This window comes from Sturnira hondurensis, unplaced genomic scaffold (genome assembly GCF_014824575.4).
Source record: "Sturnira hondurensis isolate 20B ecotype Veracruz unplaced genomic scaffold, ASM1482457v3 Scaffold0019216, whole genome shotgun sequence".
NCBI lineage: Eukaryota > Metazoa > Chordata > Mammalia > Chiroptera > Phyllostomidae > Sturnira > Sturnira hondurensis.
Window position 1 is genome coordinate 6,610,233 of NW_028091847.1, and position 26,430 is coordinate 6,636,662.

General features: G+C 46.6%; 1 protein-coding gene across 5 annotated transcripts in view; it reads right to left on the reverse strand.

Annotated features, from left to right (window-relative positions):
- TRAF5 (TNF receptor associated factor 5) overlaps positions 1–26,430 on the reverse strand; it is a 49,308-nt gene that overhangs the window by 2,813 nt on the left and 20,065 nt on the right. Inside the window, exons 2-12 of one of the 5 annotated variants that reach the window (XM_037070987.1) lie at positions 18,827–18,944; positions 18,367–18,499; positions 17,498–17,716; positions 16,419–16,476; positions 14,345–14,446; positions 9,924–10,088; positions 9,214–9,291; positions 8,818–8,892; positions 7,605–7,697; positions 3,191–3,331; positions 1,160–1,328 (exon numbers count right to left, since the gene is read on the reverse strand). In XM_037070987.1, coding sequence (XP_036926882.1) covers positions 1,160–1,328; positions 3,191–3,331; positions 7,605–7,697; positions 8,818–8,892; positions 9,214–9,291; positions 9,924–10,088; positions 14,345–14,446; positions 16,419–16,476; positions 17,498–17,715 — 1,099 coding nt within the window. In that variant the 5' untranslated portion in view covers position 17,716; positions 18,367–18,499; positions 18,827–18,944. Of the gene's footprint in view, positions 1–1,159; positions 1,329–3,190; positions 3,332–7,604; positions 7,698–8,817; positions 8,893–9,213; positions 9,292–9,923; positions 10,089–14,344; positions 14,447–16,418; positions 16,477–17,497; positions 18,254–18,366; positions 18,500–18,826; positions 18,945–19,463; positions 19,695–26,430 lie in introns of those variants that run through there. The other 4 variants (XM_037070989.1, XM_037070988.1, XM_037070990.1 and 1 more) reach the window with 4 other exon arrangements.

Below are 26,430 nucleotides of genomic sequence, written 5' to 3' on the forward strand. Positions count from 1 at the left end.
ACCTCACATTCAACTAACGTGTGTTGGCGTGGCAAGCCCCACTGTTTTCAAACTGGGATACTCTCCATCAGCCAAACCCTTTACTATTTTTCTGTCTAGGTATGCCTGGGTTTATTCTACTCTGTTGGGCTGTGCATGACATTGCTTTTGTTACAAATTAAAGGTTTGTGGCAACCCTGCCTCAAGCAAGTCTATTGGTGCCATGTACTCATCAGCATTTGCTCACTTCCGGTCCTGTGTCACATTTTGAGAATTCTCACAATATTGCACACTTTTTCACACTTTTCACTATTTCACTATTTCACACTTTTTATATTTGTTATGGTGGTCTTGAGCAGTGATCTTTGCTGTAGCTAGGGCAAGGCCCTTCACCAGCACAAAGATTTACAACTCACCGAAGGCTCAGATGATGGTTAGCATTTCTTAGCGATACGGTATTCTTTAATTAAAGCATGCACATTGTGTTTTAAAGACAATTCTATGGCACACTTACTAGAGTATGGTGTAGTATAAACATACGTTTTTTTTAAAGATTTTATTTATTTATCTTTAGAGGGGAAGGGAAGGAGAGAGGGAGAGAAACATCAATGCATGGCTGCCTCTAGTGCATCCCCTGCTGGGAACTGGCCTGAAACCCAGGCATGCGCCCCAACTGGGAATCGAACCACAATCCCCTGGATCGCAGGCCTGCACTGAATCCACTGAGCCACACCAGCCAGGACAAATATAACGTTTATATGCACTGGGAAACTAAGAAATCTGTGACTCACTTTATTGCAATATTTGCTTTAGTGCAGTGGTCTGGAACCAGATCCACGACATGTCTGATGTGTGCCTCCATGCACAGCAGTGTGCCCACATCTCTTTCTTAGCTTTAATGTTATTTTCTACTCTCAATGAAAAACCATCATTCCTTTGTTCTTGGAATTTCCTGGCCCCTTTCTACCCTTTGTCTCCTCCAGCCCCAACTCATGGCTCTTCATCATTTTTGGCTGAGTAGCCAGGGTACCTACCACTGCTGTTCTGTTTCACAAACACCAGATTCGGCCACTCTGTCCTGGACAGCTGTGGCTCTCTGTCTGGCCAGGTGCCAGCTTGTTTCACGAACACATGCAGACAGACGAGTCACCAAAAGGGAAGTATAAAATAGCAGACATACCTAATCTTTGATCGTTGCTTTCTAGCAGGGTAATTTTCTGTTGCACTGTATCAATCGTTTCCATCAAAGTCCTCAGATCAAATTTATTTTGTTGCTGGCTTGCCATTTGTAATAAGTGACGCACTTGAGCTTCGAGCCAAGCTGACTTGTCAATGTGACTGGCAAGAACCTTTCGGTACAAAATGGATATCAATGTCTTAGTAATTCATTGAGATTACATTTTTTTCAATTCAAACATTTCACATTTACTCAGTCAATTAATGAAATAAAAACTGCATAGTCCAGAAAAGAAACAGTCAGTGAAGATTGCAGAGAGATTAACCACCTGTATTTTCCCCTTCCTCCTCTTTATCCCAGGTCGTGTTCCAAATCTTTGAACTTCTCTTTATCGGATTTTTACTCCTCCCTCAAGTTCTCTCCACTCAGTTCTCTAACCTATCCTTAGATTTCTATTCTCACGTTGTCTTGCCTCTTGTTTTACCTTTCCTGATTCACTTCTACTCTGCTAGAAGGCAGAGAGCAAGCTGGAAGTCAGCCCCCCTGTTCTGGCCTGAGAGCTACAGGTGAGCACACAGGGCCCTGAGGGGTGTAGCCTGAACTTCCAGTTGCTTCCTTTATTTTTTTTAAAGATTTTATTTATTTATCTTTAGAGGGAAGGGAAGGAGAGAGGAGAGAAACATCAATGTATGGTTGCCTCTCATGAGTCCCCTGCTGGGAACTGGCCTGCAACCCAGGCATGTGCCCTGACTGGGAATCGAACCGCGATACTCTGGTTCACAGGCCTGCACTCGATCCACTGAGCTACACCAGCCAGGGTCCAATTGCTCCCTTTAGATGGAAGGGATGAAACATCTGCCCCTACATTTCTCCTCCACCCTCACCCTCAGTGCCTCAACTCGGACTGCTCTCTCACTGTGTCAGAAAGAGATCAGAATTCCAATAGCAACATATAATGCATTGCCTTTTTTCTCGACACGTGCCTGCAAGTGCACACACACTCACACACACAGTGTGCCAACACGGCGTGCAAACGATATGGCCTGCATCTTCTTCGATCCAAATTTCGAAAATATTGGCCATATCACACCTTGAAATCTTTTTCACTGTAAGTTACATAATCACAATAAAGACATGATTCATTAGGAATCTGCTTAAGGTTATTTTGCATTCATGATTTATAAGGAACTTTTGCTATACTTGAGTGGTGTTTAAAGCATTTTCTTCTCCCCAAAATTAGTAGTTTCTCTTAGTTGACTACAAAATACAGAATTACAAATGCTCTCAATAAATCTGAACTCAAGTGACTAATATTGGCCCAACATTAATTAAAACCCTACATGCCATAAATGATATAAAAGTATTGGACCAGTGTTAAATTTACTGATATTGCTAAACGTATGGGGGTTATGTAAAAGGAGATCTCTATTCTCGTGAAATACATGAGTATTGAAGTATGTAGAGGTAAAATGCCATGACACAGGCAGCCTAGTCTCAAGTGATTCAAAAGGAACAAAAGGAGAGAGGAAGAACGAATGAATGACTACGAACGATGAAGCAAACAGGACAAAATATTGACAGTGGGTGAGTGTGGGTGGAGAGTATCCAAGAATTTTTTATACTACATTATTCTTTTTTAAAGTATATATTTTATTGATTATGCTATTACAGTTGTCCCTTTTCTTGTAGCTTTTCTATACAGTTGAAATTATTTCCATTTAAAAAGTTGTAAGAGGGCCCTGGCTGGTGTAGCTCAGTGGTTTGAGCCTGCGAACCAGACGATCGTGGTTCGATTCCCAGTCCGGGCACGTGCCTGGGTTGCAGGCCAGTTCCCAGCAGAGGACTCACGAGAAGCAACCATACATTGTAATTTCTCTCCTTCTCTCCTTCCTTTTCCTTCTAAAAGGTAAATAAATAAAATTAAAAAAAATAAAATAAAACTGGATATTTGATTAAAAACAAAAGTTGTAAGAGAAACCATGACTACCAACTGGAGGCTAACTCTTGGCTCTGGATAGAGAGGTCAGTGCTCACCTGGATGTTTGAGAGGAAGCTTCCATTTTTGCCAAAGAGCTGTGCAAACTGCTTGAACTCCTTTTCAAATGTGTTCACAGTTTCTGCGAGCTGCTGGATTTTACTTTCCTTCTGTTCTAGGCTCTTATGTAAGTCAGAAATCTAAAAACAGAAATGTGAATGAGGTCATTTAAATACATGCATGCAAATTAAAACAAATGTGGTTCTAGAAGAATATTGCAGGTAGCAAGTGTTTCTAGGAAAGCTATATATACACACACACAAAGCTATACACACATATATAATATATACATATTTACATATAGAATTATTTATCTACATATAGAAATAAAAAAAAAATATATATATAGTTTATATTTAGAAACCACTCGCAGGCACTTTGAGAAAGACCTGATCCACAGATTTCTCTCCCACCCTTTCTATGGTTAACCCGCTGTGACGGTTCATCCGATGACAGTGACGCCACCTGACTGAGTTTGCTGAACTGGTTCCCTTCAAGCACCCAGGAAGCACTTACTGAACAACCACAGAGTCCTGACCTCACACCACAGTAAATACTCTGCATTTAAATACACATTAAATACAGTGTCAACGGAACAGCCGAAATTTGCTGAATATCTATCGAACCCTTCTGTTTGCTAGCTCTTTTATCCTCAAAGAACCTGTGAGTTGGGTGTGAATATCAGTCCCCTTTTACAGACCACGAAACAGAGGCAGAGAGTTTAAGTAATCTTTCCAGTGGTGGGCAAAACACACTACTCTCTCGGAATTTGTAATCTATTTGGAAGAAATGACCAAACACCGAAGAGTGACCCTGAACAGCTCCTCTCTCATCCCCACATCCACTCCCTGGGCAACACTTGCCAACTTTAACTCTGGACACACAGCAAAACGAACAAAGCAACTCCTCCATCCATTCCCCATCCCGTCTTGTCTTGTTTCGGCCTGGTCTGTTACATGGTGACCCGGCGGTCCCCACTCTCCCTCACACACACGCCAGAAGGGCAGCTCTCTGGGAGCCCGGGCTGGCATGGATCACACAGGCTACTTAGCCCCAGCAACTGGTACCTGGCACCAGCCAGTGCTTGATAAATATTTGTTGAATGAATGAATGAATGCTCTCTGTGTCTTCAGTCTTGTTTCCCTCCAATGCATACTTCAATATGGTGTCCACAATACTATGAAGAGACAGATGTGCTTTTGTCATCCCCCACTCACCTGTCTCTAGTGGCCTTTTACAGGCCACCCGGGGCCCTACACAGTCTGCCCGGCTGCCTTTGCAGCCTCACGCCCACTCACGCCCCGGGTGTGCCCTGCACAGCACAACTACACGACTTCTATCTTGCTCTCTCAGGTCTTGCTCCCTCAGACACTTCCTCCTGCATCTAGAAAGTACTGCTCTCTAAGCCACCACTCAGGAGCACATCCTCTCAGAACCATTTCCTTACTAGGAACACCCACCTGGGCCACCTCTCAAGTTCCACCCCACCCCGACCATACTCTAGTGAGGGGTGTCAAACTCATTTTCATTTGGTTGCCTTCAAAGGGCCAAATGTAGTATTAGAACTGTATAACTGTAACTACTCCTTAACTGTTTAGGAGTTGAAGTTACATTCAGCTCCTTTGAAGGCAACCTCAAGGCTGATGTGGCCCCCGGTGAAAATGAGTTTGACACCCCTGTTCTAGTGCATAACTTACCCTCATTACTCTGCTTTTTGGGGGTTATTTAGGTCTTTTTTTTCTTCACTAAATTGTCGAGGCTACATCTCACTTATTTCTTTATCCCCAAAGCCTCCCACAGTGTCTGCACACAGAGGGCCTCTGATACAGGTCTTAGGAATGAATGCACAAATAGATGCAATGACCATCTGTTCCCCGGCCCAGAATCCTCTGGTAAGACCCCACCAGCCGACTTCCACCTACACACCAGACATATCTCCCTGAACAAAAGCAAACTCAGGAGTCTCCCAACCCTCAAGTCTAACCTGCCCCCGAACATCACCATGTTCCTTGCCTTCAAAGCTTACGGTCTCCCAGCGCAACGGCCCAATGTTTCCCAATGCCCTCTTCCACCCCCACTGATGTGGCCTTGGCCGGGCCCTCAGCATCACCGGCCCCTCCTCCAGCATCCTGTGTCCACCTGATAAGCAAATGCTTATGTTCCAGGCACTGCGCTAAGAGCTTAAAGATACCATCTCGTTTAACCCTCACCACCACCCATTTTACAAATGAGGACATTGGGGCAGAGAGAGGTTAGGCAGCATCCCCAAACGCATGGAACTAGTGTGGAGCCTCCGCCCGGTCCCTCTGTCCGCCTTCTCTGCTCTCCCTCTATCCACCCTGCCAGCTACTGCCAGCTCTCTGACTTTTCAAATCCAAACAAACCACTGGCTGGCCAAGTACTTTTCCAATTTAAAGCCTTCATTAGCTCCCTATCATGGACAAATGTGAGTTTGAACTTTTGGCCCTTAAATCCTTTCTGAAATAAGGCAGAATATTAATGAGTAAAAAAATAATTGAATGCATAGTGTTCAAAAAATGTCTCAGCTGACATGGATGGCCAATGCCTCCTGCATCAGACAGACCAGACTCCGGCCACTCCCAGTCTTGCACTCCAGTGCCTCTCCACCCTGAAAGCACGTTTCCTTGGACCGTCAGCCTCTCTCGTGCCTCTCTGCCCTGGCACAGACTTTCCATCTGGAATGACCTCTTCCCACAACATTTTAACCGACAGGCCTTCTCATCCTTCAAGGCGCAACTCAGACGTCCTTCCCCAACACCTCTGGAACAAACTGATGCAGACCCTGAACCCAGACTTAGGGACACTCATAGCGTGTCCTGTGAGGTGTGGTGACTCAACTCTGTACATTTTTGTGTGTTCTTCAGGGGTAGAGACTGTGTCTTCCTCAACTCAGTGTCCCTAGCAACTAACACGGCACCTGACACAGGTGGTTGTTAAATGAACGGATGGGTGCATGTGGCAACGGTGCAGAGAGACATTGGGAATGGCTACTACACAGCATGGCTTGGCCTGAAGTCACAGTTTAATCAGTCTTTCTCATTTTCCCCAGGATCTGACCCTAGAACTCACACCCCTACTTTGATCTGGAATCAGACGCTATGGAATAATCTGCAGCAGAAAATTCAGCTCCTTCTCTGCAGATAGATGGTTTCCTTTCTTATGTGGGCTTGAAAAGTCTGATCCTCTGAGATGTCCTAAAAAATAACGAACTTTAATAATAACGACTCAGTAGAGTCAGCACTTGCACATACTCTTTCACTTGATAATTGCAACACAGTGAAATAAATGTGCACAAAGGCATTTATCAGGTTGCAAAGCTTCTCAAAGGCAGGAGAGAGGACTTACTACAAAACCTATAAAACCCATAGGCCTAGAATGGACTGTCCACTGTTGTGTTATGGTCATGTTGATTTAATTTTAAAACATCAGACACCTGCTAGGCACCTACTAGGTGCCAGGTATTATTATTAACCAAAAGGTGTGTGGAGAGGCTGCAGACAGGCATTATGGTAGCTCACGGAGAGCGCTAGACTGGGATCCAGGGGACATGGATTTGAGAGTGAATCCTGACACAAGTGACAAACACATCAGGATTTCTGGGACTTTAGTCACTTCTGTTGACTAAAGTCTGTTGACTGATGATTTCAAAGCTTCCTTCCACTTCTAATCTTCTATAATCCCCTCACTCTTTCTGGCCACTTAGTAGAAAAACACCTATAGGGAACCATTTCCAGTGGCGTGGGAATGTAGCCCAGGCCCCACTTGGAAAGGCCAGTGGGGAGCAAGGTCCCAGCACCCAGGAGTCATGCCCAGGGATAGGTTCTCCCGTGGGGAATCAGGCCTGCATTGTACCTAGGCTGCTATGAGACTTGCTTTTGCTAAAACTTTCTCACCCGTAATTGAGGCACAAGTGCTTACAGTAACTTCCTAAAGTTTGTGCTAAACCTCCCATGTATGGAGTATAACTCGTTCAACCACTTTTTCCCTTGATCCGTAACATCCTTCTCTTTGAAGTAAGTAGCAGCATTCTTTCCTTTGTTATCTGTAAAAGGTAATCACCAGCAGTGAACCTGTGCATAGTACATGAGGACTGTCCTCAATGTTATGTACCCAGAAAAGCAATAAAAGCCTGTCCAGGCAGGGCCCAGGGCCTTTTCTCTCTCTCTCAGAGAGCGGCCATGCCATCCCTTTTTCTCCACAGGACTTCTGTAGTCCGTGTAAATTTGTCTCTCTCTTGGCCACAACACACGGGTCCTGCCGGCCAGGATCTGCATCAAACACTTACCTCCAGTCGACTTACACTGGAACAGAGAACACAGGAATACCCCAACTTGCAAATCCCAGCAATTCTGCCACTTCCCTTAGCATTTGAACCCTGGACTATATATTTACCTGTTCTTCTAACTGGACGTTCTTTTCTAAAACGAGCAGCAAGTGGTCCCGTAAGGCTGAGTGCTCATGTTGCTGCAGGTTCCCCTGTTTACCCTTCAGGATGGAGACGACAGTAAGTCAGGCAGTTGCAAGTCTCCCAGAACGACGATGGGGCCGGGATACTCTGCCAAAGCAGAACTGGAACAACTTTGCTTACTTTTCTCAAGGCAGGTTGCAGGAAAAAAATGGCCCCTTCAGTTCCCTTTTCCAGCATTAGGATTCTACAGTACCCACTGGATAATTTTAAACTCACTGAGACAGAGAATCAGGCCACTGTCAAAACCCTCAACACTGACTTCCTTCCTTGCCCTGGGAATACACAGGGTGGAGCAAAAGTAGGTTTACAGTTGTTTATATGGAAAATAACACAATAGTTAAGAAATAATAATAATACAAGAATGAACTCTGTTTTGCATACTCAGAGAAACCTACCTTTCCACTACCCTGTATATAACTGTAGGCTAAGTGTAGTTATCATCTTTCAAGTATCCCCCTATAAAGCCTGTCTCCTGGGTGAGTTAGGTCCAGATGGGTTCTGTTTGTTCTCCCTCCTACCAAGCACATTTCCATTCTATCACCGTCCTTTTGTCACAGGCTTGCGTCCGAACTGTAATTCCAGCCCATGCAAGTGCATTGCCCTCCCAGTCATTGCAAAGTGCCTGTGTCAGCAATAAAAGCCAATCGTAAGGGTTCTGGGCGCTCATGGACTTTAAGCAAACAGTCGTTGTCAATTTGTCTTCTGTTTAAGGTTGGCCCCGCATCCGGAGAGCAAGTTCCGTCGCCAGCTCTGGTCCTGATGGAAGCTCTCAAATAGAACCCGGTTGGACGTTTGGGCCGAACTATAGAGAAGATTCCTTTCAGAGCTGGAAAGCAATTCTGTATTCCATGCACTGGAAAGGTGAATCTTACCCTTTTAATAGCAAAGACAAATATACAGCAAATAGATATATTTATAAATATATATGCTTATATATTTATACGTTATGTATGTTCTATATCTCCTGTTGGTTCTGTTTCTCTGAAGAGCCCTGACGAATTCAATGGCCAGTCTTACAGTTCCCATGGGTGAATGTCCTTTTGTACCCCAATGGAATCAAAGAGTATAAGCAACTTGCCCAATGAACTTAGAGAACTTAGCAGAACATAGAGGCAGAAACAAAAAGACACTTTGTACCTTCACAGGACAGCCATAGTGCTTAAAAGGACAGTCTTTTTCTGCTTCGGGGCACACAGCAAGGTGTTCATCCACCTACGAAAGGAACAGCCTCACGCTACAGAAATTCGTCAGTGATGCTCCACTGCCTGGTGTAACTGCAGGAAGCAGGGGGCCGATGTGGGGGGTTGGAAAGAATGGCAGGAATACGACTTGAAGGAAAAGGCCATGGTAGGGCCGGGTGGAGGGAGCGCTCCGGTGAAAACAGAGGAGGATTCTTGGGAAGAGGGAAGGGAGGACAGGGGTGTGGTTATCACGGCTGTCATTTGAGTCTCGAGTCTGCCTAGGCCGCTCGTCATGATGATCGGTAAAAGTTTATCTTACATACAATCTCCCGAGAGAATTATTTCCAGTTACCTCAGTTCTGGGAATAATCTGCAGACACTTGTTGGGACAAGATACTGGGTACTTGGGACACAGGTTTTCCTCATGATTCTGGAACAGAGAAAAATGCGGTGAAACAGAGCCACCCTGATTCCCAGGGTCCCCTTTTGTGCTCTCGGAGTGTTCACGCACACACCTCTTGGGAGACCTATTTATGCGGCTTGCCATCTACGGGAAGGTATGGCCTCATTCCGGAAAGGGTTATGTACAGAGGGCTGCTTTCTAGGTACGAGGGAATTTAATCCCACTCGATTTTCCAGTGATTCCAAAAGAAGGTCACAGGGCACAGGGCACATAAAGGGAAGGCTGTGGGAGGCAGCGTGTGGCTCCTTCGGCACAGGCACCCACGCCGCTCCGTTTCACGCCTGCGCCCTAGCTCTCCAGTTGGCTCACGGCATCCCGACGAGAGGCAGTATGGGCACCTCTGGTGACCCAGCACGAGTGTGGAGCCATGTGCACTCAGCCGGGCAGGTGCTCGAACCATATTTTTGCCAATGACTAAAGAACAGAGTCCCACCAATGAGAAGGCTTTTTGTGTTTTACAGAACTTCTCTCATACAAAGTTATTCTTTAGACCTATTTCTGTATAAAAATAAATCCAGAAAGGTGCTTCTAGTTGCCCATCTGAGTAATGTGATCACTAAGGCAGATTTTAGCCCCATAAAAATGACATTTTTGTTTACCTGTAGATTGATTACCACCACATCCTTTTTGCAGTGAAGGCATCTTTCCTCTCGAAACTGACAGTAGGCGCTCAAGTGCTCTTTCAGGTGTTTCCGAAGGATTGGCTGCCCGCAGTTCTCATTAGAACATGGCACAACTTGAAACAAGCACTGCTGAAGGTGGTCCTGCAACAGATAACGGTGGGAAGGATGCAGTGGCAAGGCCCAGTGAGAGCGCTAGGGGGCGCCAGGAGGGAGGGCAGCCTGGGCTGACCGAGGCTGTGAAAGCCAGCCTTGCTTGGTGGGAGTTAGGAGGAAGGTGGAAGGTGGGTGAAGGAGGAGGTATAGTGCGTTTATTTTAGATTACCTAGGAACGTGCTCACATTCTCTGGTTAGTTTTTGAACATTTTCGTTTGGCTTGCCAATGAATTTACCAGATCTTCAAAAGTATTTTCTATTTCTTTTGTGTACTCATCACCACCAGCACCAAGTACTAAACTCTGCACAGCAGGCGGTAAAAGCCAGGACAGAGGGGAAGAAGGAAGGGAAGGGACTGAAGGAAGAACAGGGAGGGAGAGGAAGCTGGGCCAGAAGTGGTCGAGAAAAGGAGGAAGTGGAAACCTGGGACCACAGGTCCACAAGAAGGTGGGGATGGTCATTCTCATAAGGACGGGAAGTGTTTTTAACTAGCATATAAGAGAATAATGACATAAACAGTGTTCATTCTGGCTGTCTTCACATTAGAGATTTATGAAAAGAGGCATATTTTAACAAAACCTTTGAATGACTGTAAGTTACTGTGGTTCTGACAACTTGTCAAACTCCTAGTGAACTTTAAAATCCTTTAGAACAGGGTTGGTAAGCTATGGCCCTTGGGCCAACCTGGCCTGCTACTTGTTCTGGTAAATAAAGTTTTACTGGAGAATAGCCAGTTACCTATTTGTTCACATAAGATCTATGGCTGCCTTCCTTCTAAAATGGGAACACTGAGCCATCGTGACAGAGACTGTATGTCCTGCTAAACCTAAAATACCTGCTGTCTAGCTCTCGACACAAACAGTTTGCTGGCCCCTTCTTCGAAGGAAAAAAATGGCAAAGAGTTTTTCCATAGGAGGTAAATATTACAGCTGTTTTCCTTTGCCTCTGTTAGTAAGAAACAAACGGTGATGACAAATGAAATCCACACCTTATTCACTTCCGGTCAAGATGGAGGCATAGGCAAACATGTTTGGCCTCCTCACACAACCACAGAAAGAATTACAGCTAGACCTCGAAACAACATGCAGAACTAGCAGAAAATCAAGCTGTATGGAAGTCTGACAAGCGGGGATTTAAAGAAGCCACATTCGTTAGATGGGTAGGACGGGCGGAGATGTGGAGAGGGGTGCAAGGGGTGGGGACAAGGAGGCAGCAGAAAGGGTGGTCCCACATTTGTGTGTGGTGGATAAAAATTGGGAAGGATACCTTGGGAGTGAATGATCCCAGCCCCAGGCAAGACCTCTCAACCCAGGGTTCCAGTGCCAGGAAGATAAATCCCCACAACTTCTGGCTATAAAAACCAGTGGGAGTTGGGGCAGCAGCAGAACGGCAAGATTTTCAGAAGACTCGGCTTAAAGGGCCTGCAAGTACTTAAAACGTATGCAGACCCACCCTCTCTGGGATTCAGCACCATGGCAACAGCTGGAAGGGCACCAGCTACACAGGGCCAGTGCCAGGCAAACCTCCAGAAGCCAGGCAGTGGCGCTGTCCCCTCTCCAAGTCCTGCCCCAATACAGAGCTGCAAAGCAGTGAAACAGGTTGCCCTGCCCCTCCCTGGCTATTACCTAAGGCTCTGCTCCACACAATTTACAGGTGCTTTTTCTACAACAGGCCACACTACTAAGACAGAGGGTCAAAGCAGCTCTACTTAACACACAGACACAAACACAGGGAGGCTGTCAAATTGAGAGGACCAAGAAATATGGCCCAAATGAAAGAATAGAACAAAACCCCAGAAAAAGAACTAAACAAAACGGAGACAACTAACTTACCAGATGCAGAGCTCAAAACACTGATGATCAGGATGCTCAGAGAACTCATCGAATACGGCAACAAAATTTAAAAAAAAAAACCATCCAGGAAGAAATGAAGGTCACACTAAGTGAAATTAAGGAAAAATCTATAGGGAACCAACAGTGGAGGGGATGAAGCTGGGATTCAAATCAACAATTTGGAACATAAAGAAGAAATAAGCACTCAACCAGAACAGCAAGAAAAAAAAAGAATTAAAAAAAAGGATAGTATAAGATGCCTCTGGGACATCTCTAAACATGCCAACATCTGAATCATAAGGATGCCAGGAGGAGAAGAGAAGGAGCAAGAAACTGAACATTTGCTCGAAAAAATAATGAAAGAAAACTTCCCTAATTTGGTGAAGGAAATAGAGACATAAAAGTCAAGAAGCACAGAGAGTCCCAAACAAGTTGGACCCAAAGAGGACCACACCAAGACACATCATAATTAAAATGACAAGATTAAAGAGGAAGAGAGACTCTTAAACGCAGCAAGAGAAAAGCAGAGAGTTACCAACAAAGGAGTTCCCATAAGACTGTCAGCTGATTTCTCAACAGAAACTTTAGAGGCCAAAAGAGACTGGCAAGAAGTATTCAAAGTGATGAAAAGCATTCTGCAAAGCTATCATTTAGAATTGAAAGTAAAGCTAAAGCATTTCATCATCACCAAGCCATTATTACATGAAATGTTAAAGCGACTTATTTAAGGAAAAGAAGATCAAAACTACAAACATTAATATGGCAACAAATTTGCAACAATCAACAACTGAATCTAAAGAAACAAACTAAGCAATCAACCAGAACAGGAAGAGAATCATATATGGAGATCATTTGGAGGGTTATCTGCTGGAAGGGGGAATGGGGAGAATGGGGGAAAAGGTGCTGGGATTAAGAAGCATAATTGGTAGGTACAAAAAATAATTGTACCTACAAATTAACTTGCCCTGTAGGCAGGGCAGTTAAGAATAGCATAGGAAATGGAGAAGCCAAAGAACTTATATGCACCACCCATGGACATGAACTGAGGGGGAGGGTTGTTGGAGGGGAGGGGGGCATCAGGCGGACGGGGGCAAAAGGGAAAAAATTGGTACACCTGTAATAGAATAATCAATAATATATATATATATATATATTTTTTAAATCCACATGTTATTCAAAACTCACTCAACTCACTCAAATAGTCAGCCTTCCAAGACTGCTACCTGTGAGATCCCACCCCTTATTTCGCAAGCGAGGGGCGATGTAAAAGGAACAGGTGGAAAGAAAGCAGCCCCTGTTCCCTAGAAGCTGGTGACCTGGTCACCAAAGCTGATCAGTGGTCCATTTGAGTTGCCTTTCCTTTTCAGGCTTAGTGGCAAGACAACAAAGTCGGAAAAGAGGCCCCACTCTGGGAGCTGACTATGGGAACAGACCGCCAGGGGCTGCTACAGAAAAACACAACAAAGTACACGTCCCTCCGAAAGAACTCCCTGGGTTAACAAGGAAATCATTTACACATTTATCAGCTCAGTGCCTGGGGGGTTTGGCGGCAGGAAGGAGAAAAGACTGAATCACCTGAAATTTGTTCCCAAATGTGTGGGTGGGAGTGGAAAGTCTGAGCAGCCTCCAAGCAATTCCCTGGAAGCTTGACGTGCCTGCGTCTTATTCATTCACAGTGTGAGCAAACCCGACTGGGGCCTGCTGTGGCACAGCCACAGTTCCGGCCTTGAATGTCGCAAGCTTCCCCTGCTGGATGGAAGAGCCAGGGAGGACAGTCCCATCTGAGGGAGAGCCGACTGCCTTCACTTCCCCACGCCTTGTTTGTTTGGATCTCCTAACACTGCTTCACGTTTAAACTCCATCCTCTCTCTGCTCTGGTCTGTTATCTGCCTTAGATCAAAGATTCTGATAAAAGGCTGAGGGCCCACAGCTGCTGGGAAACACCCCCACCCCAACCCCCAGTATCTGCAAATGCTTTTGGGCAGTCATACCCTGGCTCCAACCCTAGGGACCCCAAACCTTTCACAGTTCCCCCCCAATGACATGTCCTTGCTAAAGTGTTCCTTTGGCCCAGGATGTCTCACCTCTTCACTTTTGGATCAATGCCCCTAACCCACAATTCAAGGTCTCGCACAGGGAGCGTGTCCTGCAAGCCTTCCAGACAGAGCAAACCTCTGCACTCACGGGTCTCGCACAGGGAGCGTGTCCTGCAAGCCTTCCAGACAGAGCAAACCTCTGCACTCACGCCTCAGCCCTTGGCATGCTGGGCTGCAGGAGTCCCAGACAGGGATCCTCTGAGGGCAACCCAGTCACCTCCCACGCTCACTTAGCCCAGCCCCTGTCACAAGAAGGTGTTCAATGTCCGTCACTGGAAATCGGCAAAGGGAAATATTGTTGGTGAGTCATACCAACCTGGAATCGTCCCAGAATAATCTTGGCGTTGCATCCAGGCGCATTTTTGCAATACACGTATAAGTTGAGGACTTCCCTTTTGCAGCAGTTGTCTTTAAACACCTGAAAGACAGACGTGATAGGCCTCGCACCAAAGCTTTAGAGGCACATGACTAAAGGTATTATTAATTTGGTCTTCAGGCACATCTCAGAAGTCGGGTGAAAACTCCCAGAGGATGGGTGAGATGGAAATACCAGATTCACCACCATAAAAGAAAGAACTGTCTCAGAAACATAATTTTGAAAGGTCACGAAACATCTAAGCCAGGTGATTTAATGTCCAGAGCAGTCAGCTGCAACTAGGAGAATCTCATGGTGAACTTGACCCCATGTGATCAATGGTGAGGAAGTGGGGCTGTGGCTAAGGGTGACGCATTTAGATTTCTGTCCCAGCAGAAAGATTTGTGTCAGGTCGTGTCACTGAAGCTGTGCTGACTTGCTATTTCAGTGTGAAGCAAGGCAAACTTTCTCCATAAAGGGTCGGAGAGTAAATGTCCTTAGCTTGCAGGCCACGTTGCAGTGGTCTCTGTGGTAACTATTCAACCCTGCCGAACATGATGCTTAAATGAATGGGCGTGGCCGTGTTCCAATACCGCGTTATCTATGACCACTGAAATATAATTCTCACATGCTGCAAAATATTAGTCTTAGTTTAATTAAAAATTTTATTTTGAAATAGTTTAAACTCACAAGAAGTTGCAAAAATAGTACAGAGTTTCTGTGTGCCCCTCTTTTCCTTGCCTCCAGGGATTTAAACATATAAAAACCATTCTTAGCTCACAGGCCATACAAAAGCAGGTGGCGGGCAGGATTCGTCCCAACGAATCCCACGCTGCAGCCTGCCAACCCCTGGCCTTGTGGGTGAGGCAGACAGGAGGACAGCCTCGTCCTCCGCTAGCCCATCTCGGGATGCGTCACAGGAGCACGGAGAAGAGCGTGTGCATCAGACAGGTGTGCAGAGAGCCTCCTGGTGTAGGTGCTGCTAGAATGTCCCCTGACAGAATGTTAAAGGAAGAAACAGCTTAAAACGACGTTTAAATGGAGGAAATCTTCAGGACCATGGCTTAGCTAAAGGGGTTCTTGGCTACAACACTCAAAGACTAAGTGGCTTAACAAACAAAATATGAGGAAGACGTCATTGAAATGAAAGACTACTGTGCTTCTGAGGAAACCATTGAGAAAATGGAAAGACAACCCACAAGATGGGAGAGAAATATTTGTGGATCATAGGTCTGTTAAGAGACTTGTATCCAGAATATATAAAGAACTTGTAGAACTCAACAATAAGAGACAAATAATCCACTGAAAAATGAGAAAGAGAATTGAATGGGCATTTTTTATGAAGAATCCAGACAAATGGCCAGGCACATGACGAATGCTCAATGTCATTAATCATTAGAGAATGCAAATCAAAACCACAAGATAGCTCCTGATGCGTGACAGGAAGGCTATCATCACAAAGGTGGACAGTGACAGAGTCTGGCAAGGACTGGGAGAAATGAGGGCCCCCACACATTGCTGGTAGGAGCATAAAACAGTGCGGCTGCTTTGGGAAACAGTCTGGCAGGTGCTGAGAATGTTAAATGCAGAGTCACCATATGACCCAGCAATGCCACCCCTGGGCATATGCCCCGGAAACAGGTCCGCTTGGAAAGTACATTTAATGACATATGAATTATACCTCAATAGGCTATTATTAAACATCATAATAACAGAAGGAAGTCTGGGAGATTCACCAGATGAGAAAATGAGTTCCAGAAAACAGGATGTTTCATTTCTCCAAGTGAGTCCATCGCAGCGTAGGAGGCGGGTAGGAAGGAGGAAGGAGGGAAACTTGAGGAGTCGGTAAAGACCCAAACAAGCCTCTCTCAGCAGCGGCAGGAGTGGGGTCTGACCTGACCCCTCAGCAGAGGAACACGGACCCCACGGGAGGTCCCCCGGGGCCATGCTCCTGCTCCAACCCCGACACCCAGTCAGGACACTGGCTTCTCCGTCGCCCAGAGAGCGGCTAAAACCAAAGCAGTGATTTTCTTACCTCCTGAGGTTTGATAACCTCCTTATCTACAGGGCAGAGCGGCACTGCGCTTAGTTCTCTGGAGAGAAGAATAAAAATAGAGCCAGAATTAAGAGCTGACCTCCATGGCTCTTCCAAGAGCAGCCCCAGCAACCCAGCCACGCTTGGCTCCCGAAGTCCCCCTTGAGCAGGCCAGGCCCTGTCTTTACTCATGCCATGTCCTTCTCCCAGAAGCTCCCCCCACGCCCCAGTTTCCACACCTCTCCAATCTGCCCAGAAACCTCCCATTCATCACCCAGGACACAAGTCAAGCAGGAGTCCCCCAGACACTGAGTTAAATGCCCCCTGCCTATGCTCCCTCGCAGTCCTTTGCTTATGACACTGTACCACAACCTGTCTGCCCCACTAGACGGGAACGTTCTAGAAGGCAGAGACTGGGTCTTATTCCACGAAGGGTCTTTAGCTCTTCAGCTCTGGACAGCAGAGCTTAAATCGCCAAGGTGCCTGGAGCACAGAGGTACTGAATGAGCGAACCCACGAAGGAATTGGATTTTGCTGTGCTAACCTCCTTTCTAACCTTGGCAGGATACGACTTGCTTACTGGCCCTAGATAAGCCCCAAGTGCCTGCTTTTCTGTCTCTCCTGGTCTTCTGCCTCAGCACAGCATGACCCAGGTTTTACAGTCACCCTGGAGTGGACAGCACGCGTGGCAGCGAGTGTCCTCCTGGACGCAACACCACTCTGCCTGAAGGCAAGGACACGTCCGGGGCACTGCATCAAAGGCCCTCGGGAGACACGGGACCTTCCCCACACAGACTGCTCCTGCATTTGCCCTGACATGCAAAACAGGCGTGGTCTGAATTTGAGCAAAAGGTGAAAATCTGTTGCTCAGTAAGTGGGTGGCAAAAAGTGAAGATTGCTCCGCAGGGTCTCAGAGAAGGGCCCTGGGGGAGCCCTCCTCCTATGTGTGGTTCTGTGGCCAATCACAGCGACTCCAAAACCACCGAGATTACAGTTGGGTGGCCACAGAGGACATTTCGATCCCAGGACACGCCGCCTGGGTCTGGCCCGCTGGGGCCAGAGCCGACCTGCCCACTCACCTCAGGGACAGGATGCAGTGCTGGCAGAAGCGGTGCCCACAGCCTGTCTGGTGGGGGTTGTGAAGCACGGAGTGGCAGAAGGCGCACTTGTAACGCTGTTCCAACGGCTCCACGAACTGGTACTCCGTGTCGGGCTCGAAGTCCAAGGAAATGGAGTTGCCGGAATTCTGGCGGACGAACCCACAGGGGGCGCCTCCTTGCTCCTCAGGGTAAGCCATTCTGGCGGAGGGGGCAGGCAGGAGACCAGAAGGAAAATGAAGTGCGCACATGCCCAAACAACTGCAAGCAGCCGGAGTTTTCGTCATTGAACATCACTCACGCGGTCACTCTGTGTGACCCCATGACAACAGCGGCCACCTCCGGCCACTGGAGGGCTCCGCAGAGGGGAGACATCTGCAGGGCTGCTCAGGCGGGAGGCTGGACCTGAGGTCTTCTAGCAAGACTCCAGGAGACTTCAGCCTTTGCCCACCCACCTTTTTACATGATTCTGTCCGTTTGGCCACGGGCTCGGACAAAATCCGGCCAGGTGCTCACCACACTCTAAGCAAGCTGTTCTTTTGAATATTCTTCCACTCAGTCGAGGGCAGTGAAAAAGTTAATGCTTTGTTGACATTTTTCAGAAGCAAGAACCACGCCCACCAATACATTTCTTGCAGTAGACCGTACGTCCTCGCTTAACGCCATTGAAAAGGTCTTGAAATGGCCTCAAAACCGCATAACGGAAGCAATTTTACTGTAGGCCAATTGATATGAACAACAGTTCTCAGGGCACCTCATGGGTGTTTCAGCGAAGCAGCGTTACACAGAAGCCATTCGAGGACGCGCTGTGCACAGATATAGCAGCACCGCCCACCCACTTCCGTTCTCACCTGAACGAAACAAGAACGCATCAACTGCTTTCTCCTCCGCTCCCTTCTCCATACAGCAGCCAGGGGGACGTGTTCAAAGTGCAAGTGTGATTGATGGTTATTTCCATCCTCTTTCAGTGGTTTCCCGGGGCTCCTAGGGGAAAAGTCAGAACACTGAGCAGTCAATAGAGGTGTATCCTCCCCCCCCCCTCCCCCCGCCCCCCAACAGCATCCCTGACTTCTTCCTCCCTTGCTGCTTGCCTCCCAGCCTCGGCTTTTGGTTCTTCTGATACACAGTGAGGTCTCCGGCTGTGGGGCGGCGGCACAAGCTGTCGCCTCTGTCTGGAGTGCTTCCCCTAACCCTTCCCAGTCTCCCTCACTTAGTTAACTTATGTTCATGCTTCAGATTTTATCTTAAGCTTCCTGTTCTCAGTTTTGCTTGCTCTTCTCCCCCTGGTCTAATAGCAGGAGGCCCCCTCACCAGGCTGGAGAACATGCATGGCCCCCAGGGAGTGGCTGGGCGACAGGGGTGGGCGGGGGAGGGGGTTTTCACTGTGCAATCCTTTTGAATTTAACATGAATGCATTATCTATTGAAAACTAAACAGACATACAAAAAGTAAACATCCACTGTGAAATCTGTCACAAAACCAGCAAGCCTTGATTTGAAATGAGACACGTGTTTGTGGGAGTGTCTGATTTGTATCTGTTTCCTCAACGACACACAGACACATCTGGGCTCGCTCACGGTCGCATCTCCAGCCCTCAGCATGGAGCCAGGCGTGGGGAACAGCTCAGCTGTTTGTTGAATTGATGCCGGTAAGCAAACGCCTTGAAAACACTCAACAGAGCAGCTGTGATGACTGCTGACCTCTAACACAGTGCCTCTCAGCCTGTTTTTGAGAAAGAACTTCCTCTTGCCTTTGAAAACCTGATGAGAACCCTAGACCTTCTGCCTGTACAATAGCACTCATGCCTGATGTCTGGACCGGTAGGAACCCTCTGAACCCACCAGCATCCCCGAGGTGAACAGAAGCCCTGCCTCTCCAGCAGGAGCACTGTTACTCCTGGCACAGCGCCCGGAGCAGTGTCTGGGGACGTGTCCGACAAATGGCTCACAGATGGGAAGCCATCTGGGGTGGTCCCGAGGGTGATGGGCTTCCCCACGGCCCGGGGACAGGAAAGCTTGGCCTCAGGCTTGCTTGCTTTGGCTTGCTCTTGAGATGGATCCCTCAGGATTCTGTTGCAGCTGATGAGGTCAACTGGCCCCATTCAGTCCTCAGCTCAGCCCAAGTCAGCTGCTGGCCTCTCTTAGGGCCAGAGTGCTCTGAGGCCGGGGTGTGGCCTGGGCGAAGGAAGCAGAGGGAGCAAATAAGCTGACCTCTTAACAGCAAACAAAGCTTTCTTTCTGGAGAAGCCCACCAGACTGGGGATATATATATATATATATATATATATATATATATATATTCTCTTGTCCTGTGGTTTGAGATGAAAGCTCCACCTTTTCTTTGCATGTGTTTCCTGCAGCACCTCAGGGGTGGTAGGTGATCAGAGCAAGATGGGATTGTTCTTTTTTTTTAACATGGCTTACTCTTCAGAGTTAAAAATTGTAGTTATGAAGATCAACAAGCATAGATAGCCCTAACAACCAAGACCCACCTTTTTCTCAGGAAGTGCGAGACCAATTCCAAAAGGCCCTAATGTACCCTTTGTTCTCTGGGCCCCAGAGAGGTTGACAGTTCATGTCCTGAGCTTCTCTGGGATTCTCTTCTGAGACCAGGGTCATGTCTGTGTCACACGACATCTCAATTTGGACCCAGAGTTGCACCCTAAAGCAACAGGCTGGCTTGGCCCCCAGACCAAGGAGGTAGGATGCACAAAACTCAGCTCAGCCTTCTCTCTGCTACACTCTACCTCTTTCCTATAGCACAGAAACCCAACGTGCTCACATGCATGTCTGCCCATCCTTCTCTATAATAGCAGTTCTCCGACTTTCTGATCTCAGGACCCTACCTTTAGACTTTTAATAACTGAGGACCCAAAGGCCCAGCATAGCCAGCTCAATAGTAAAGAAGTAGAACAAGCCCTGGCCAGTGTGGCTCAGTTGCTCAGTTGGTTGGAGTGTCTTCTTGTAAACTGGAAGTTCGTGGGTTTGATTCCTGGTCAGGGTACGTGCCTGGGTTGTGGGTTTGGTCCCTGATTGGGGTGCATACAAGAAGCAACTGATCTATGTTTCTCTCTCTCTCTCTCTTCCTCCCTTTCCCTCTCTCTAAAATCAATAAGCATGCTTTTGGGTTAGGGTAAAATATGTAAATAAAATACATTTTTTTTTAAAAAAGTAGAACTAAATTGTAGGACTGACATTACCCAACTTCAAGACTTTCTATAAAGTTCCAATAAAGAAGACAGTGTGGTATCAGTAAAAGAGCAGACGAGTAAGTCACCAGAACAGAATAGAGAGCCCAGAAATAGACCCACGTGAATCTAGTGAACTGGTCCCCGACAAAGGAACAAAGGCAAGACAGTGAGCAAAGACAGTCTTTCCACAAATGGTGCTGGGACAACTGTGAATCCACAGCAAACAAACACACAAAAATGAATCTAGACACAGATCTTTACATCCTTCGTGAAAATGAATTCAAAATGGATCATAGACCTAAGTGTAAAACACGAAACTACTAAGCTCCTAGAAAATAACTCAGGAGGGAAAACTAGATAAACTTGGGTTTGGCAATGGCTCTTTAGATATAACACTGAGGGCCCAACACATGAAAGAAAGAACTGATAAGCTGAACTTCATTAAAATTAAGCATTTCTGCTCTGCGAAAGATACCATCAAGAGAACGAGAAGACATGCCAGAGATTGGGAGAAATTATTTGCAAAAAGGATATCTGATAAAGGAATATTATCCAAAATACACCTTGCCAAAAAAGATACACATGTGCAAATAAGCATATGCAAAGGTGCCCACCTCGTATGTCATCAGGAAAATGCAAATTAAAGCGACGGCGACGTATGTCTATACACTCATTCGCATGGCCCACGTCCAGAACACTGGTGAAGATGTGTCACCACAGGTTCTCTGTCTCTCTGTCTCTCTGTCTCTCTCTCTCCCCTTCTCTCTCTCTCTCTTTGGTAAACATAGGCACACCCTGTTTTATTGAACTTCGCTTTTTTGCGCTTCACCGATACTGCATTTTTAGCAACACTGAGACAAGACATCCACCAGCAAAAAGATTAAGACTGAGTGAGGGCACAGACAATGTTAGCATTTTTTAGCAATCAGGTGTTTCTAATCAGATCCTGTGCATCAGCTGCCCTTATACCTGGCTGGTAGGAATGCAATGCTTCGGAGGGCAGTTCGGCCGTTTCCTGCAAAACTAAACATGCTCTTACCGTCAGGCTCGGCACTTACACTCCTTGGTGTTCACTGGAGAGAGTGGGAAACTTACGTCCACATAAAACTGCATACAAATATTTACAGGAGGCTTATTGATAATGGCCAAAACTTAACATGTAATCGAGATGTGAACGGGTAAAGTATACTACATCCACACAAGGCAACATTATTCAGCGCTAAAAAGAAATGAATTATCAGCCTATGAAAAAACATGGAGGGATCTTTAATGTGTACCTATTACTAAGCAAAAGAAGCCAGTCTGAAAGGGCTATATACTTTTTAAAAATAGATATATTTTATTGATTATACCATTACAGTTGTTCTATTCCCCCTTCATTCCCCTCCACCCGCACACTCCCTCCCCCACCATTCTCCCCCCCTTAGTTTATAACCACGTGTCTCAAGTTCTTTAGATTCTATATTTTCCCTACTATTCTTGCCCTCCCCCCTATCTATTTTCTACCTACTGTCTATGCTATTTTCTGTACCTTCTCCCCCCTTCTCCTCCTCCCACTCCCCTGTTGCTAACCCTCCATGTGTTCTTCATTTCTATGGTTCCACTCCTGATCTAGCTGTCCTCTTGGTTTGCTTTTGTTTTAGGTGTGGTTGTTAATAACTGTGTGTTTGCTGTCCTTTCACTGTTCATATTTTTCATCTTCTTTTTCTTATATAAGTCCCTTTAGCATTTCATATAATAAGGGCTTGGTGATGATGAACTCCTTGAACTTGACCTTATCTGAGAAGCACTTTATCTGTCCTTCCATTCTAAATGAAAGTTTTGCTGGATAAAGCAATCTTGGCTGTAGGTCTTTGGATTTCATGACTTGGAATATTTTTTTCCAGCCCCTTCTTGTCTGGAAGGTCTCTTTTGAGAAATCCGCTGACAGTCTGATGGGAACTCCTTTGTAGGTGACTGTCCCCTTATCTCTTGCTGCTTCTAGGATTCTCTCCTTCATTTTAATCTTGGCTAATGTAATTATGATGTGCCTTGGTGTGTTCCTTCTTGGGTCCAACTTCTTTGGCACTCTCTGAGCTTCCTGGATTTCCTGGAAGTCTATTTCCTTTGCCAGACTGGTGAAGTTCTCCTTTATTATTTGTTCAAATAAGTTTTCCACTCATGGCTGTTTCTTTCCCCCTTCTGGTACCCCTATAATTCGGATGTTGGAACATTTAAAGATGTCCTGGAGGTTTCTAAGCCTCTCCTCATTGTTTTGAATTCTCATTTCTTCATTCCTTTCTGGTTGGATGTTTCGTTCTTCCTTCTGGTCCATTCCATTGATTTGAGTCCCAGTTTCCTTTCCATCACTATTGGTTTCCTGTGCATATCCCCTCATTTCAATTAGTTTAGCTTTCATATGTTCCTCTAATTTGTGATTATAATCAACCAGTTCTGTGAGCATCCTGATAAACAGTGTCTGGAATTGTGCTTCTGAGAGGCTGGCAATTTCTCGGTCGCTGAGAGTTATCTGCATTGGGACTTTGAGTTCTTCTTGCGCCATCTTTTGGGCTGTTCATGCCTGTTCCATAGCAGGATCGGAGCCCTAGGTGTTCACTAGCGCAGGGCAACTCAGTTGCTGGGTTGTGACGCTATATGTGGGGGCGGGGTCAGAGAGGAACAACGCTTGTCCTGTCTGCTGCCTGCCGCCGCGGCCCCCACAGGTGCCGCAGCTGCCACCGTCACTGGGCCCACGCGTTTCGTCCCACTGCACGCGAGTGTGCCACCGCCGTCAGCCCTCGCCCCCTGGGGCCTGCGTGGTCCGTCTCACTGTGCTCGAATGTGTGACCTCAGTCAGTCTGCCCCGCACCCTGACTGGGTCCAGGCCACTTGCGCGCCTAGGTCGTGGGATCTGTCCTGCCCGACCCTGCTCCACTGCTGGCTCCGCCCCTCTTACCGTCCCGGTTGAATGGTTAGATGTAGTCGGACTTCTGTATAATTCAATTTTCTGTCCTTTGGCTGTGTCTTTGTTCTCCAAACCTTTGTTGTATTCAAACTTGGTTGTGGGAGAAGGCACAGTGTTTCCACCTACGCCTCCATCTTGGCGGAAGTCCTGAAAGGACTATACACTTACCCTGAGACTCCAACGACGTGACATTATGGAAAAGGCAAAACTATGAAGGCAGTAAACAGATCAGTGGTTGCCAGGGGTCAGGATGGAGGGAGGAAGAGATGAATAGGTCGATCACTGAGGATTTTTAGGGCAGTGAAACTACTCGGTCCGATACTATAGTGGTGGACGCATCATTACACACTTGTCCAAACCCAGAGAACAGCGAATTTCAAACCTTTTCATCTCCTAGCACACATAAACGAATTACCAGAATTCTGTGGCCCACTGACAAAATATATTTTTGCCAATCTAACAAAAAAAATAGGTGTAATGTTGATTTGTTTGCCCTGGCTGGCTACTATCGCATGAGCCGTTATTTATTTGACAATCTAATGGAAAAGAGGTCAGGGCCCCGCCGAGACAGTCAGGTCCTGCAGGTTTTAAAAATTCTTGTGACCCCGGAGTGTGCCTCTTGCAGCCTCCTGGCTGACAGTTGCTGCCGTAGAACACAAGGGTGACCCCTAATGTAAACTACGGACTTGGATGATAATGATGTGTCGAAAGGGGGGTAGCAGAACATGCCACCCCCAAATAAAGCTGTGTGGGAGCTCATGCCAACCCAAACTCTGCTGCGTTGGCGTATTAAGTAGTTTGAATTGTAGACACTTGAAAAACAGCAAATGCAGGAAGTGGCTTTCTTTGAACACCGTATCAGCCTAAAGACAGGTCCTCCAAAAGGAGCTCCATGATCACAAATCTCCCTTCCGGGAGTTTCATCAACCAGGGTAGACTGCCTCAGCACAGGGGGAGGAATGAGAAGTTGGCACCCAGATACGCTTTGCTACAAACTCTCGTCTTCCATCTAGTCTTCTAAGGACCCATTCATCTTCCCTGAAAATCATTTACTCTCCCGTAAAAGGCCTACACACACACACACACACACACACACACCCTTTCCTCATTAAAACAGTGTTCAGGTGTGAGTTCTATGCCACCTCGGAGAGTTCCTCCAGTTTGCCTGGGTATCTCCCAAGCATACATGGGGTACATACGTTAATAAACTTCTGTTTGGGTTTCTCTTGTTAATTCGTCTTTTATTACGCAGGGTCTCAGCTGAGAACTCAGAAGGGTAGAGGGAAAATTATTGTCCTCCCTTACACAACGTAGCTTCATCAATTGTAACAAATGTGCCACTCTGTGGAAATGTGGATAATGGGGAGGCTGTGGAGGGAGTGAGGGCAAGGAACGCATGGGGAATCTCTGTATCTTCCATTCAGTTTGGTTGTGTACCTAAAATCAGTCTAAAATACACGCTCTTTGGGATTGAGAATCCCAAAGAGTTTTTTGTGTGGGTTGTGTCTATCAATATTTATCAAATTTGAGATTAAAATTGAGAAATTGAAAAATATTTTGTTAATTCACTTTAAGATAATAAGCCATTTACACGTTAACATGCAGAAAATTTTAATGAAAATTAACCGTTTTCCCAAACAATAAAAATTACTGAGAAGCATGGCACTGTTTTAGATTTTTGCACATTTCTAGGCTGACTATAAGATAACTGGATTTTCTTTTCTACTCCTGCGTTCGGTCTCACTGCCGGGTAGCTCAGGAAACCACCACTGTCCACTCATGAAAGACGCAAACAATAGCTTAGTATTATCATGGAGATAGTTGTGCCCACACAAAGTCCCTGAAAGGGTTTCAGAAAGCCCCGGGCAGCAGCATGGCGGTAAATGTTTAACAATCTGCTGGGTAAAGCTCCAGTTTGCAACATTTGCCAGTTTCTGTGCCTAAACTGCCTGAACCGAGTGAGTGCCCGCTAGCTGCCTTCCTGGCCAGAGCTGCCCCAGCACCCCCAGGGCCCCTGAGGCATGCTTCGGGAACACGGGCTCTACCAGGCTGCCGGTGGGCCTGGGCCTCGTCAGTCTCTCTCCTGGCAGCGCCCAGTGTGTGTGGCCCTCGCAGACAGACTCCTGTGTCTGGTAAAGGACCAGCAGACAGGCCTGAGGGTGGATGCCCCGTCCTCCCTCCCCCTTCTGCTGTGTGCCCTGCCTGGCCTTAGTCACCGCAGGCCTACGTCACCCACTGACCTTGTTCTCACTCCAATCTGTTGCCTTGTTTAGCATTTGTTTTGATCAAACTCAGTTTTTATCTCATTAGACATTAGAAAAAAACACTTTTGTTCTGCTACTCAATATGGACTTCAGGAGTTTGGGGGTGGTGTTCTTTTATAAAGCCCAGCTGTGCAGGGCCTGTCTCCTTCCTCTGAAGCTCTCCAGGCCTCGGACCCGTCTCCAAAAATGGAATCAATTCACCGTGCCCACTGACGTCAGAGAGCCCGGGTGATGGAACGACGAGGCTGACAGTTCTCTGACTCACAGACGCACGTCTCTAATTAATTCAGCGTTGGAAGCCGGTTCACTGTCATTCCCAGGCAGTTGTTTAGTGGAAATGAGTAAGAGTTCCACTTTATGAAAGTTTTTCTCTTTGGGGCCTAAGAGCTTGTGTAACAGGAACAGCAGGAGTTCAGATTTTGCAGATAAGAAAACGAAGCCATCATAATTACTAACGGAACTTGCATATCTCCTTACTGCCATTAATGCCGTAGATTCCTGCCACCGATGGAACGTG